Source organism: Petaurus breviceps, unplaced genomic scaffold (assembly GCF_028583685.1).
Source record: "Petaurus breviceps papuanus isolate PSGF00001 unplaced genomic scaffold, PetGlider_PUasm1.0 90823, whole genome shotgun sequence".
In the NCBI taxonomy this organism is placed as follows: Eukaryota; Metazoa; Chordata; class Mammalia; order Diprotodontia; family Petauridae; genus Petaurus; species Petaurus breviceps.
Genome location: NW_027187352.1, coordinates 15,729,453 through 15,743,862, shown reverse-complemented (window position 1 = coordinate 15,743,862; position 14,410 = coordinate 15,729,453). Strand labels below are relative to the sequence as shown.

The window sequence follows — 14,410 nt, the reverse complement described above, 5'->3', positions numbered from 1 at the left end:
GGAGCCGTGCCCAGGAGAGCAGCCAGCTGGGCGGACTTACTCAAGACGGTCATGGGAGCGAGGGAGGAGGCGGAGGACACAGGCAAAGGGCAATCCTGAGACCACTGACACGACCCCCAGCCGCCCTCGGCGACACTGTCGTCTCTAAGCTATCGGGTTTCCAGCTTTCAGCCTCCAACTCTCCCTAGTCGGTAATCAGTAGTAGACGGGTTACCTCGGGAACGGGTAAATGTTCGGAGCGGTCGCGTCACTTCCGCTTCCGGGAAGGACGGCTAACTCTTCCTGCACCGCACCCCACCCACCCTCACACGCACATACACCCCCGCCCAGCCGCACACCCTGATGCCCCGGGGGCCATGAGGCCTTTCCTTCGGGAGGCTGAGTGAGGAGGAGCTTGCCGAGACAGGCCGCCCCTCGCTCGGCTCTGAACTTTCACCTCATCCGCACAAATAATCTTGGCGGGGCAGCCTTCGACTGCTCCTTTGGTCCCGAGATGCTGCTTGTGTGAACAGCGCCGACATTGGGACGGCCTGGACTGCCTTCCGTGAAGATGCCCGGCCCTGCCGGGCCGGGGTAGGGCGCGGGGCGCTGCTAGGCGTGGTGGAGCTAGGAGGGCCCAGGCTGGGGCTGGCGCTCGGCCTGTTCCGCCGCTGTATGACCTCGGGCAAGTCACTGCCCCCCTCAGGGCCTCAGCCTCCTTCCCTGGTAAAATGTTGTTGTAACTCCCAGCGGAGGGAGGGAGGGAGGGAGGGAGGAAGGGAAGAAGCAAGACTTGACTGCCGAATTTGGAGTCCGTCGGAAAACATGGGTTCAGATCGCTGCCCTGAGCCTAGCTCGTAGACTTGGGGCAAGTCTCCCGGTTTTTGCGCCTCAGTTTCCTCATCCGAAAAGTGAAGGTGTTGATTGGGCTAGATGTTCTTCAGGGTCCATTTCTGCTCAGAACTTTAGAGTGACAACCAGCATTGATAAAGCACTTCGAGTTTGCAAAGCGCTTTACAGGTTTTCTTTCCTTTGACTCGTGTGACTTGCCTCCTGAGGCAGGTGAAATTCAGTGCAAGCTCTTGCTGGCTCCAAGTCCAGTCCAAGCCCTACCTCTCAGACCTGAATTACGAAAGCCTGTACAAATTGAAGGGAGCATGAGATAATGGAGAGTGCAGGATTTAAGGTCACGGCTACTTATTTAGGGTAGTGTATATATGCCATTCATAGAGGCAGCGAGATGGCTCCATGGATGGAGCTCAGGACTTGGAGCCAGGAAGTTGTTCAGTGATTTTAATCATGTCCAATTCTCTGTGACCTAGTTTGGGGTTTTAGACAGAAATACTGGAGTGATTTGACATTTCCTTCTCCAGCTCATTTTTACAGATGTGAAACTAAGGCAAACATGGTTAAATGACTCCCCCAGGATCACACAGCTAGTAAGTATCTGAATGCCATGCCTGGAGTTTAAACCTGGCCTCAGACACTTACTAGCAATGTGACCCAGGGTGAGTCAACTTAACCTCTGTTTGTCTTAATCCACTGGAGAAGGAGATGACAAACCACTCCCAACATCTTTGCCAAGAAAACCCAATGGACAGTATGGTCCACGGGGTCAGGAAGAGTCAGACACAACTAAACAACTGAACAGTGCCATACATATGGTTGTCTAATTTTGTGATCTTGAACAAGATCCTAAGCACTGTATGCAGAGACCATGTCATAGGAACATAAATTTAGAGTTGGAAGGGACCACCAAATCCTTTACTACAATTTTTCAGCCATTCCCACAGTACCAGACACATAATAACATAGCTAGGATTTATGTGGCACTTTAAAGTTTGCAAAGCAGTTCACATTTCATCTAATTTGATCCTCACAATCCTCTGCTAGATTAGATATTAGATAATTATATGTTATTCCCATTTTGCATATGAGGAAACAGCCTAAAGTAACTTGCCCAGGATCACACAACTAAATGTCTGAGGCAGTTTTTGAAGTAGTTTCTACTTAACAGATTGTAATTAAATTATTAGGAGTCACCTAGTCAGGAGGACCTACAGGTTCACATCTGGCCTCAGACTGATTTCCTTCTTTGCAAAATGGGAATGATAATATCACCTCATTTCTAGAATTATTGTGATGATAAAATGAGATAATATTTATAAAGTGCTTTGAAACCTTAAAGTGTTATAAAAAAATGCTGTTAGGCACTGTAGTATAATCAAGCTGTAGACTGACTAATGGAAGAGATATAATATGATTTTGGCTTTGACATCACTTATTGGTGCAGCCTCTGGCAAGTCATTTCAGTAAACCTCAATTTCTTTAAAAGCAGGATCTAGATGACCTATAATAACCCTTCCAGCACTAAGATTCTATTTACTGTAAGCAGAATAAAGGGGGAAGAGAGTTGAGAACATGAGTTATGAAGTGTTGGGAATTAGCATAACTGGATTTCATTTTTATGGAAGTGAAGATAGCAGTGTGAATAGAGTTACCCGAAGAATAGATGTGACCAGACTATGCAGCATAAAAAGCCAGGCAGAGATGTTTTGATTTGTTTTCAGTAAGAAATAGGGAACCTACAGTAGAGCTTTTTAACAGGAGTGTCATAATGGCAACAGTATTTAAGGAAATCAGTCTGACAACAGTATGCAAAATAGTTTGGAGTAGAGGGAATCAGGAGTTCAAATAGCCACAACAGCTTTTCTTATAGTAATCTACATGTGAAGGGCCTAGAAGCAGTAAAAATATTAGTGACAGAGATCTAAGGGGAAAAAAATGTTATGATTGGGTAGCTGACTCAATCTGAGAAAGAATGAAGGGGGAGAAATCAAACATGGCCCTAAAGTTTCAAGGTGACATGTGAGGACAGTGTCATAAGAAACTTTTACCTCTTCCATTGGAATTTTGACTATCCCCACCCTTGCCCTACCCTCACACTATTTCCTATTGTCTACCCATCACTTGGAGCATCTGGGTGGCACAGTGGATAAAGTGTTGAGCCCAGAGTCAAAATTTCTCTTCCTGAGTTCAGATGTGACCTCACTTAATAGCTGGGTGACCCTAGGTAAATCACTTAACTTTTTGCCTCAGTTTCCTCATTGATAAAAGGAGCTGGAGAAGGAAACCTCAAATAGGGTCACACAAAAACAGCTGAACAATACCCATCACTTACCAGGTAGACATTATTTTAAAATGTACTAGCATAGTAAGAAACAACTTTTATTTCTAACTTGAAAATTTAGGCAATATTAGCTCACCTAACATAGCATTGATGTATATTAGAAAAATTCAAGTTTTTTTTTTTTTTACTACCAGCCTGTTTTAATGAGGGCAATTACTTAGTCATACATAGTTCAGCAGTTCTAATTGAACATCATTCCACTTTGTCTAGAGTGATATTCAACATAAGTCAAATTTAATGCAAACCATAAGAGAACGGATTCACTGTCACTCAACCAGTATTTGCTGTACACTTTACTATTTAATCCTTGAGGCTTTATGGCATAGTAGAGAGTATTGGCTCAGAATCTGGAAGATCCATGTTCAATAAATACTTCTGACACTAATTAGCTGTGACTCTTAGGCAAGGCACTTTTTAAGCCTGTTAGACCAGATGGCCTCCAAGGTGCCTTTTATTATATATTTGCTCCTCAATACCCTCTCCCCCCAATAACCACCTAAGGACACAAGGTGGCACTGGGGTTTCGGCCAATGCAAGTAGAGGTCTGACAAGACCTATCAATCCAGAAAGGCTTCAGGTACCAACCTAATGATGGACAGTTATTTCTTACCATCTATTTACTTAACTATGAACATAAAATTATATCCCTCTCCCTAGAATATAAGCTCCTTGAGGGCAGGGTCTAATTTATTTTTGTCTTTGTATCCCCAGTAGATAGCACAGAATAGCACCAGTACCAGTTTGACCACAAGGTAATTAATTTTTCAAACACTGCAATGAAAACCATCTACTAATTTATGGAACAGGAGTTCTTTTTTACTTTAGGCAAGACATGGCAGTTCAGGTTGTGACTTGCCCAAGGTCACACAGCCAGTAAGTGTGTTAGGTTCGACTGAGGCCACATTTGAACTCAGGTCCTTCTGACTCCAGGGCTAGTGCTCTAGTCACTGCACCACCTAGCTGTCCCTGAAAGAGGGGTTCTTAAAATATTTTTGTGCGGTGGACTCCTTTTGCAGTCTGATGCCAATTCTCAGATGCCATTCTCAGAATATTTCTAAACATGTAAAACAAAATACATAGAATTGTACAGAAAATTGATTGTACTGAAAATTATCAATTTTTTTTAAAGTTTATTATCCCCCCCTTGGTTAAAAACCCTTTGAGGGAGGGAGGGTTTCAATTCATGTTGGCAAAAGGAGTTCCCCAGAATGACAGATCATTTTAGGTATGCTTTCTAGTATGCTTTCAACTATTTGTAGTTGAAAGTCTTTCTAGTATGCTTTCTAACTATTTAATCACTATTTTTTTCTTTTTAAATTAAGTTTTCCAACTAGGGCTAGATTATACTGGTATGATAGGAAACACTCAACTACAGCCAGGAGACCTGTATTTAAGTCTAGGATCCACTGTTAGGGGTATGACCTTGAATAAGGTGATTAAATTCTGAGCTTGTTTCCTCATTTGTAGGAGGAAGAAATCTGATAGAGGTTTTATATACAAAGATCTGTAGGAAGTTAACACATATAATCAGGAGCCATATTCTAATAGGGCCAAATATACAGATAGTTCTCAAAAGAATTAAAATAATTAAAAACCACATGAAAAAATATTCAGTACAAATTTGATTCTAAGATCTGACCTTACATTGGCCAAATGGCAAAGGTTACCACATACTACTGAGCCTGGAATGGTTAGAGGACTAGGTATGTGACCTGAAAGATCCCTTCAAGTTGTAAATTATAGGCTAGCAATTCCCAAGTTGTTTTGATGACGGCATTAATGAGTTAATACAGCAACATTTACTACTAACGTAGTAAACTGAAAAGTCCCATCAATGACAATATTGGACTGTCACCTAACTTTTCAGAACTCAGGCAGCTAAAAACTATAAATTACAGAGAATGTGTCAGACTATATTAGTAAAGCAAATATTTCAGCTCTTCACAGAAGAAATCACAAACATGATACTAAAGGAAAAACTTTCCCCACACCTTTGAAAAGCCAGTTTTTAAACCAAACTTAAAAGTCTGGTTAAATGTGTAAATAATGACTTATTCTAGGTTTATAACAATACACTAAGAAATTAAGAACTAGCTGTCATTCAGATTAGATAGATAGTCTTGCTCATTAAAAAGACAAAAAAACTATGGGTAACAAATTTCCACCCTGGTTAAAATGAGAATGATATTTGAACGAGGTCCTTTTCTAGCAAGATGATCTATAGTAAGGTTTCTTTATAATGGTTAAGGTTAAAAGGGTTTTAAAGTTTGATAGGAATTTATTTGGGGGCAAGGGCTTCAACATAAGGCAAAGGTTTATAACTTTTTTGTGTGTCATGGATCCTTTTAGCAATCTGGTAAAGCCTATGAACTTTCTAAGCGTTTTCAGTGCATAAAATTGAACATGTAGAATTTAAAAGGAAAACAATTATCCTGAAAAAAATGTAATTTTTTTCTCCCTCCAAGTATGTATGCATCTCTGGGCCCCATGTTAAGAACCTTTGTTATAAAGGTTAAAGATTAAAATTGGTAGCTTTTCAAGAACCACCCTTAAAATAATCCCAACTAATCATAATTTCATTTATATTCAACTCATAATACTATCTTAAAGCATAAAGTATTTCACAGATTAAAATTTAGTCATACATTCTAAAGTCACTCATGAAATAAAGAGATACAACCTTAAAGTTACTTCATCATTCTATTTATTACATGTATGAATATTAACATCTCACGGTATCTGATTTATCATCTAATCCAGTCAAAATCAACAAAGGAAAAGATTAACCATGCTTCAAAATGAACATTCTTACATTCCCCCCCTTTGACTTAAAATAAAAAATGTTATGTTCATCTGCTTTAAATTGCTGACAGTTTGAAAAAGGTCATTAAAAATCACCTTCAACTACTAAATATACTTATTTCTTAATCAAATGTTTGATGGCACTGGTGTCCACTTTTAAGAATAAAAGTTGCTTCATTTGTTTCTGTCAAACTGACATTTGGTTGTTTTTTTTAAAATAATCTGAATATGTATGCAAGTTTGTCCTGTTGAGTTTAAATTTTTTTTTTTGAAATCTAGACTTTACTATTTGAGAGAAAGGTCCTGCAATGCCGATATCCCCTTTTGAAGGATGAAAATTAACTTCAGGTTTGTTTGGTTTTTGTTCTTTTTAATCATGGGAAGCTACTAGTAAAAGGTCTATGTTGAGGTCGCTGTTTAATTCCACCCAATGAAAAGTACAGAAACACTGTCTTTATTTGATGGTGTGCATAAACGTTACACTCCATGGATAGCAAAAATATTTTTATTTATAATTTACAGTTCCACAAGTGAAAATTGTACATATTTTACACATACAATTTCATTTTGTTAAATTTGCACGCATCTACAGAACTTTCACACAACGAGCACCTGAAACTGTGCAGGCAGTAGGAAATGCAAATACTAAAATGTATTTATTAACCAAATGATAGCTAAGGACCCTGCCTCAGCTAAGTAATTTATATATATATACTTATATATATATATATATACACACATATATAAAAATTCTTCACCTTCTAGATTCAACTAACACAGCAGCTCTTTTTTTTTTTTTTAAAGAAAAACACCTCTCATTTTATTTAAACTGACTCAACTGTATCAGGTTCTGTTTTAATTTCAGTAGATGTAGCTATGCTCTCATCTGTACAAGCTGGTGGGACATCAACTGGTTCTTCTTTAACTTTGGAACTGTCACAGGGTTCCTGCAATTCTTTTTTGACAATGTTCAACATAATATTCAAGGGATTTTCAACAGGTGTCTTGCTGGGAGATGGTGTACAATCAAATGAAGATGTCTGCAAAAGTAAAGAATATAACCCAACTATTAATAAAATTTATAACTACACAGTGATATCAGATCTTATACATACCTAATTTATAGTGATAAAGAAAAAAAAGTAATAGGAATGCCTTGCTCATGTCCTCACAAAATTGTAATCAATAAATACCCAATTAAGTGCCAGTAAGAACTACAGCTAGGTGGCACAGTGGATACAGCCTGATACTAGGAAGATCATCTTTCTGGGTTCAAATCTGGCCTCAGACATTTACTAGCTGTGTAACCCTACACAAGTCCTGTTTCCTCATCTTTAAAAAATTTGTGGGCTGAAGAAGGAAATGGCAAACCACTCCAGTATCTCCATCAAGTAAACCCCAAATGGAGTCATTAAAAGTCAGATACAACTGAGTAACAAGAATTATGGCAGTGGCTAGGAAGTGAACAACAACAAAAAAAGCTGGTTCAGAATATCCTCAAGATTTCCATTTAGTAGGGAAGATAAATATTCCTTAATCTAGAAATACTCATTTTAGGTTTAATGGATAAAGTTGCTTTTGAGTTGGGCCTAGAAAAAAGGTGTAAGGTTTCAACAGATAGAAATAAGGAAGAAAACATTCCAAACACCAGAAAGTTGGGACAGGGGGCGGGTAGGTGGTGCAGTGAATAGAGCACTGACCCTGAAGTCAAGAGGACCCGAGTTCAAATTTGGCTTCAGACACTTAACTAGCCATGTGACTTTGGGCAAGTCACTTAACCCAACTGCCCTACCTTCCCCTCTCAAAAAAAAAAAAAAGATCATTTAGTCCAACTTTACAGATAAGGAAGCAGAGGTGTGGAAAAGTAAACTGACTAGCTCCAAGTTGACAGTGGCAGAGGCAGGATTTAAACCCAAGTGATATGGCTTCAAAGCCCATATTCTTTCCATCACACCATACTGTGAGCCTGAAATGCTAGAAGGGAGTTGAGATTTCTATGGTGATGGGAACTGCATTAAGTATCTACCAGTACTAATATGTAGGATGGAGGGAAAGAAGAACAGGCTAGAGAGTGGAAAAATCAGTTAAAAAGAAGTTATGTTATCAGTTATATATCTCAAACTTTTAAGAGCTGGAAAAGACTTTACATTATAAATATGAGGAAACCAAGGCCTAGTGTTGGCCTAAGATCACAAAAAATTGGAATGAAAAAAATCAAGATCTCCCCAAACCTCAACCTATTTATTCTTGGTCTATACTAAACCTGCTTCCAAAGCCTAAAAAAGTAGGTGGTATTGGTAATTAAAATGACATGAGGCAAGAATTGTGAAATCAATAGAATTTAGGAACTTAATGAGTATAGAGAATGAGAAAAATGACTCAGGCTTCAAACTTAATGATTAAGAAAAAGACGATGCCAATCAGAAATAGGAGGAAAAACTGGTGAAAAAAAATGGTGACCTTCAGTAGAAATAATTAGCTATGGGATGCTTCATTTATGTTTTTCTCTTAAACATCTTTTTTTTAAACCACATTTGGCAAATTAGAACTTTCACTCAATCTCACGTCTCACACTCTACCATGATTATTTTAACAAAATCAGAAAAATTAGAAGAAAATCCTAAATAACCTGTTTCTTATAAATCTTATCTCAACTCCATTTCTACTCTTGCTTCTCCCTTCTGACATAATATGGCATCAACATTTAAGTTAACGAAATGCTAGAGATAAAGAGTAGGGGGAAAAATCTTTACTAGCATCTAAATCTCCAAATCTAATTTGCCACTGAACTTTCTTATGCAATTCTACCAATCACTCTCATAAACAGTCATCTTCAGGCCTTAAATGGGGGGAAACCTATCACTAGCAAAAAACTCCTCAAGTGGGGGCTGCTAGGTGGTGCAGTGAGTAAAGCGCCAGCCCCAGAGTCAGGAGGACCAGAGTTTGGTTCCGGCCTCAGACACTTAATACCCACACACACACAAAACTAGCCGTGTAACCTTGGGCAAGTTACTTAACCCCAATTGCCCTCCAAAAAAAGGCAAAAAAAAAACAACAAAACTCCTTAAGAGAAAAAATTTAACATGCTTATACACAACCAAACCAAGTATCAAAAGAACTTACATTTTGATAATCTTCATAACATGATGGATGGTAAATCTGTAGCAAGGAAAAAGACAGTTAAACTACAATGTTTATTTTCTTCACATTTATTTTAGTTGGAAACAATTTGGGCCAGAAATTATACCTACAATTTTTTTTTTAGTCTTTCAATTACCAAGTAGCTAAGAAACTAAATTCTTTTTCTTTCCATGCATAATATAAACTCTTAAAGTCACCAGTACTTTAAACACTAAGATGGGTTACATGATAACAAAATCTAAAAATTGAAATTAATTTGTGCCACAGTCCAACTTTTAAAGTATCAATTATAAGCCTTATATTTAAAAAAAAAAATGACTCCCCCAAACATTTTCTGTATATCTAATATCAAAAGGATCCAAAATTACCTTTCCATCTACTCGGATAGCATTTTTAAGATGCCATTCCTCTTCCTCTTCATCCCAGTATTGTTCAAATTGCTCCTGACATATTTCACAGCTCTGGAAAACAGGACAAGTCAAATAAAGATAACATGCTAGTTGCTAGTAAATACCACTGTCAAAATTTCACTAAGTGTAAGAAGGAAGGAATTTAGGAGTTCTATAAATAACATTAAGAAAATCTATAATAATTTAAATGTTAATCTTTATAAAACTATTATTATTGTTTCTTTTTTGGCAAAAGTACTGGTAAGAATTTTCTTTGAAGTTTAAAAATTCCTAATAATTACAAAGTAAAAGGAGATTTGTGTTAGAAAAAGTTAGAATTAATCACAGATTACATTACTCAATGTTAAGTCAAGAGTAAAAATTTTCACGTACACTTCCCTTACCTCTACTGCCCCAGCTGGTCCAGCAGGGACACTCTGAAACTCTTTTTCTTTAGCAGCTTCTTGGGTTTTCAACACAACCTCTTCATGTACCTTTTCAAAGAACTGGCTCTTTGCACGTTCCTCCAAATCTGCTATTTCTTCAAATTCTATCCAGTCCTTAAAAGAAGAATGTTACCATAAATTCAACTAAAATCCGATTTTTTTTTTCCATTTAGTGCTAAACATTTTACGTGTTTGTACCTTTTAAAAATAGAATGCTGACCAAAAAAAAGTTCAAAAGGAAGAATGGGAGTAGGGGAGGTTGTGTTTGAAACTCAAAAAGTAGAAGCATATCTAAGGGGAAGAAGGAAAGAATTTAGTCTTGATGTCTTACAGCAAAGGTATCAAACACAATTCCCATGTAGTCTGAACCAGACTAAAAATGTAACTGGGAAATATTTAACAAAACGAAGAAACATAGATAATATTACATTTTAAACCTATGTCAGCATATGGCGTGCAGGGATCCAGAGGTATGGTTTAGTGTTTCTGTTCAAGTTTGACACCACTGCCTTACAGGATGAGATCAGGGAATAGCCAAGGGTTCTAAAGCCTTCCTCTAGGTGGTTTAACCAATGGGAAAAGCTTTGGGAACATGTCTAGCAAAATTCAGAGAGTTTCATCTCCTGAAGGTTGTCCACATTTGATGAGAAATCTTTGGCCATAGCACAAAAAAATCTTTGATCAAAAGAGAACAATTCTTATTTGTAAATGTGTTCAAGTATATATACTTAGCTAGTAAAACTATTCAAAAATCATATCAATCTTTGATCTCTCAAAATGGCTGTATACCAGAAAAGCTGAACAAAAAATTCTTTTAATATCAATAACTATATTCTAGTTCTAGAAAAACACTCATTTAATGTAAACAATGTTAAGTTGTATTATGCAGTTTTGAAAGCACAGAATCAAACGCAGAATAGAAATGAGATCATCTCATTTATAGTCTCCTTAAAGATGATGAAACTCAGGCCTAGAAAGATTATGTACATAGCCAGATGGCAGCAGAACCCAAGTCTCCTGACTCCAGTCAAACACTGTTGTTTTCACCATGCCAAGCTTCTTTGTTCAGTCTAGTGTCCAAAGGAGAAGATAAAAAGACTCAATTCCACAGTCTCAGCTCTACTACTAATTAAACCTATTAGTTTCGGGCAAGTTGTTCCATCTCTGAATTATATTTTCCTATCTGGGACATGACGCAGTCAAGCTAGATTAGGTGTTCTTAACCCAGTTTTGAACTTGTCAAAATATTCTGATACAGGCATTTCAGTAGGATTGTTTTCCTTTACAATCCCTATGTGTTTCAAGATACCAGCTTAGTGTTTCTATTTATTATAGTTATAAACATAAACAGATTGCCAAAGGGGTTCATGACACAAAAAAGTAAAAAAACTCTTGGCCTAGATCTTCTCAAAGTTACCTTTTCAGCTCCAATTTTTTTAAAAAAAAATCTATTTCAAAATACCAGAATTAAGGTCTGCTTGTCTAAGTGTCTGTTTACATACAGGACCATAATCCTATTCAGAATATTAACAAATAATATACAGGTGACTTCTCAGAAAACAATAGTATTCCATTTAATAAACTCTGACTAAGCAGTGGTGTGCTAAGTAAGTAACAGAATCATAAAGACAAAAATAAAAAACAGTTCCCGCCCTTAAGGAGTTTGCTTTATTTATTCATCTTCATATATATATATATATATATATATATATATATAGCCACACTCATTCCCAAAGAACATAAAAAATAAAAACATTCATTTGAATGCTACAACAAAAATCAAAAAACGTCCTATATAGCATGTGATTACTTACTGTTAGACTGTAGTACCACCTCCTATGAGTAACTTTTCTGCTAACATCCTTCTCAGTTCTATTTTGTCGGTAATGCCAGTCCAAATGGTCTGCATAGACATCAGTCTGTGATGTTGTAAACCTCATTCCACAAGAATAACACTGGATACCAGTATACAGTCGATTTATAACACTATCATAACGCCTATTTTAAAAAAAGGAGTCACTTTATAATTTTTGTAAGGTGCTTAAAATAATAATAATTACAATAATTTAATTTTCATATTTAAAATGCAACAAATTTTCTTTAAATGCAACAACAGCTTCTTCAACATCATAATAACAATGGCAACACAAAGATGAATGGTAAGGAAAAGCTATCATGTATTGCCAGTGATGACTTGTATGTAAGAAATGGCATTAAAAAAAATAGAGAAGTCCAGAAAAGGTTAACCAGTCATAGATCAGTGGATAGAGATATAAAGCCAGCACTCCACTGGTACACACAAAATATTACACTTCAGAGGAAGGAAGACCTCCAGTAGGTTAAGTAGAGCTCTAAAAAGGACTTATAGAATGGCATGGATGGCTTTCATTCTGGAATAGTCCACATAAATAACAACTCACATTCATATAGCATTTTAAAATTTGCAAACCCTGTGCGTTAAATGCAGCTAGAAAGTATCTGAGAATGATCTGAACCCAAGCTGACTGAATTAAATCTGCCCTTTCTACTATGGGATCCTTAGAATATGTTTCCCAAATGATCCACTATAGTCTCCCAATAGTTTAAATACATCATTCCCATAGTACATGTTGGATTAAAAAAAAATTCAGGCAAATATTCTGCTGTGGGGTTCCCTTTCCTTTGGTTGTGATCCTGTTCTAAAACTCCAGATTAAAAATAGCCCACCCACCTGCCAACTAATAAGACAACAGTTAGGCTATTCTTAGACTGGGAGCAAAGTCAAGCCAATAGAAAACATAGTGGGTCCCAAAGGCCATGATTTAATTACCCATAATTTCTGAAGATTTTAGTAATTAAGCTACAACCTGAAAGAGGTCCACTCTAAAGAACCATATGAAAACAGTAAATGAGAGGGTTAACTGGGAAGGTCAAATGAAAACAGGTAACAAGAAATCCAAATTAACAGGTTTCCAGAAGCTATTTAAACTCCCTAGCACAAACCGCACCCCCCCCCCCCCCGGCCCCCGCCTTCTAAGTTGTTAAAAGATTTCTGAAACAGGAAAATAACCACAATTTTGGATGGTGGTCGAGCTATTGTATGCCAATATATCAAGAACAGTGATTTAGTCAATATAGGAACTCTTTCTAATGGCACTATCACAATTTGCTTATAGTGTTATAATTAGCCTGAAGATCTGACAGACTCAGTGACTTACTTGTGGTTACACAGCTATTATGGGAGAGGAACTGAGCCCAGACCAAGATCAACACTGTTGATTATATACTAGACTAAATTTATTTATTGAGATTAAGTTATTAAATAAATAGTACCTAACATTTATCATTCATACCAACAGTCCCCAACCCTATATAAGCATGAATCCTATTATCAGCACAACCGACTTGAAACCAGGAAGGTAAAAAACAGCATACAAAGGGGAAATTTTGGTCTAAGGGCTAGCACATATAGACAGGGACTAATCTTATCATGCCTTCTATAGCAAGGAACATATTACCAACTGAATTTTCAAATAGGGTAACAATAATCATTGATGATAAAAAAGAGAATAGGTTTAAGATAAACTTAAAAATATAATTGTTTCTGGAATACAATAAAAGTGGTGCCATTTTATAATAAAAGCATTGAAGGTGTTGTGACATAACTTTTTTTCAAGCCAAGACTTAATTGAACTAATATAGGTTGTGTCATTATTATACATACTGTTTCAATTCTTCAACTGTGAAATTAGTGAGGTCAGGAACATCTTGATCTTCGCTTTGGTCTTCTTCTTCTTCTTCAGGGGGAGGCTGTGTAGTGACTTCATTTACTTCTTTAATTTAAAAATAACACAATACATTTCTTAATGCATTCTGAAAACATTTGAATGGATTCTTTACAGGGAAGAACTCAAATGTCAAAGGCATAAAGAAGACTACTACAAGCAATATTTTTAAAGCCTACCAATTTTGTAAATCATCAGTATGCAAAAATGTTAATAAAAGTATGAACTGCTATGTCATAATTTGTACCAGAAAAAACTCTAACCATAAGTTTGTTTAAGTGGGTTTTTTTCCCCTAATGATAACAAAGGTCAACAACTCAAGTTTTGAAAAAAACAAGTTTGAAAAATTAATACTCAGGGCAGCTAGGTGGCACAGTGAACAGAGCACCATCCCTGGAGTCAGGAGGACCAGAGTTCAAATCCAGGCTCAGACACCTGGCATACTTACTAGCCGTGTGACCTTGGGCAAGTCACTTAACCCCAACTGCCCTGCCTTTCCCCTCCAAAAAAAGGATACTCAACGAATTGCATTATAATTTTTGAAAGTCATGATAAATTTATATAACATGAAAGATTACATATAAAATTTAATATCCTCTCTGACTCCTTTAGGATTTAAGATTTTATCTAAGAACCAAGAGACATAAATCTTTTAATTCAAAAGTCAAAGAAGCTTTGTGTTGTCAGAATACCAAAGTG

At 36.9% G+C, this 14,410-nt stretch overlaps 2 protein-coding genes and 1 long non-coding RNA gene across 3 annotated transcripts in view; 1 reads left to right on the top strand and 2 right to left on the bottom strand.

Annotated features, from left to right (window-relative positions):
• ANKRD42 (ankyrin repeat domain 42) overlaps nucleotides 1–180 on the bottom strand; it is a 100,972-nt gene extending 100,792 nt beyond the window's left edge. Inside the window, exon 1 of the mRNA XM_069070955.1 lies at nucleotides 41–180. The gene's annotated coding sequence lies outside the window, so the exon portion shown is untranslated. The remainder of the gene's footprint in view (nucleotides 1–40) is intronic.
• A 390-nt stretch (nucleotides 181–570) lies between these two features.
• Nucleotides 571–14,408, top strand: LOC138148323 (uncharacterized). The gene is made up of 3 exons (XR_011165024.1): nucleotides 571–705; nucleotides 6,251–6,319; nucleotides 13,829–14,408. It is a non-coding gene; the product is annotated as an uncharacterized lncRNA (long non-coding RNA).
• PCF11 (PCF11 cleavage and polyadenylation factor subunit) overlaps nucleotides 5,855–14,410 on the bottom strand; it is a 32,036-nt gene continuing 23,480 nt past the window's right edge. The window contains exons 11-16 of the mRNA XM_069070954.1: nucleotides 13,651–13,759; nucleotides 11,762–11,945; nucleotides 9,906–10,061; nucleotides 9,481–9,573; nucleotides 9,095–9,130; nucleotides 5,855–7,011 (exon numbers count right to left, since the gene is read on the bottom strand). Of these exons, the coding sequence (XP_068927055.1) occupies nucleotides 6,796–7,011; nucleotides 9,095–9,130; nucleotides 9,481–9,573; nucleotides 9,906–10,061; nucleotides 11,762–11,945; nucleotides 13,651–13,759 (794 nt within the window). The 3' untranslated portion in view covers nucleotides 5,855–6,795. The remainder of the gene's footprint in view (nucleotides 7,012–9,094; nucleotides 9,131–9,480; nucleotides 9,574–9,905; nucleotides 10,062–11,761; nucleotides 11,946–13,650; nucleotides 13,760–14,410) is intronic.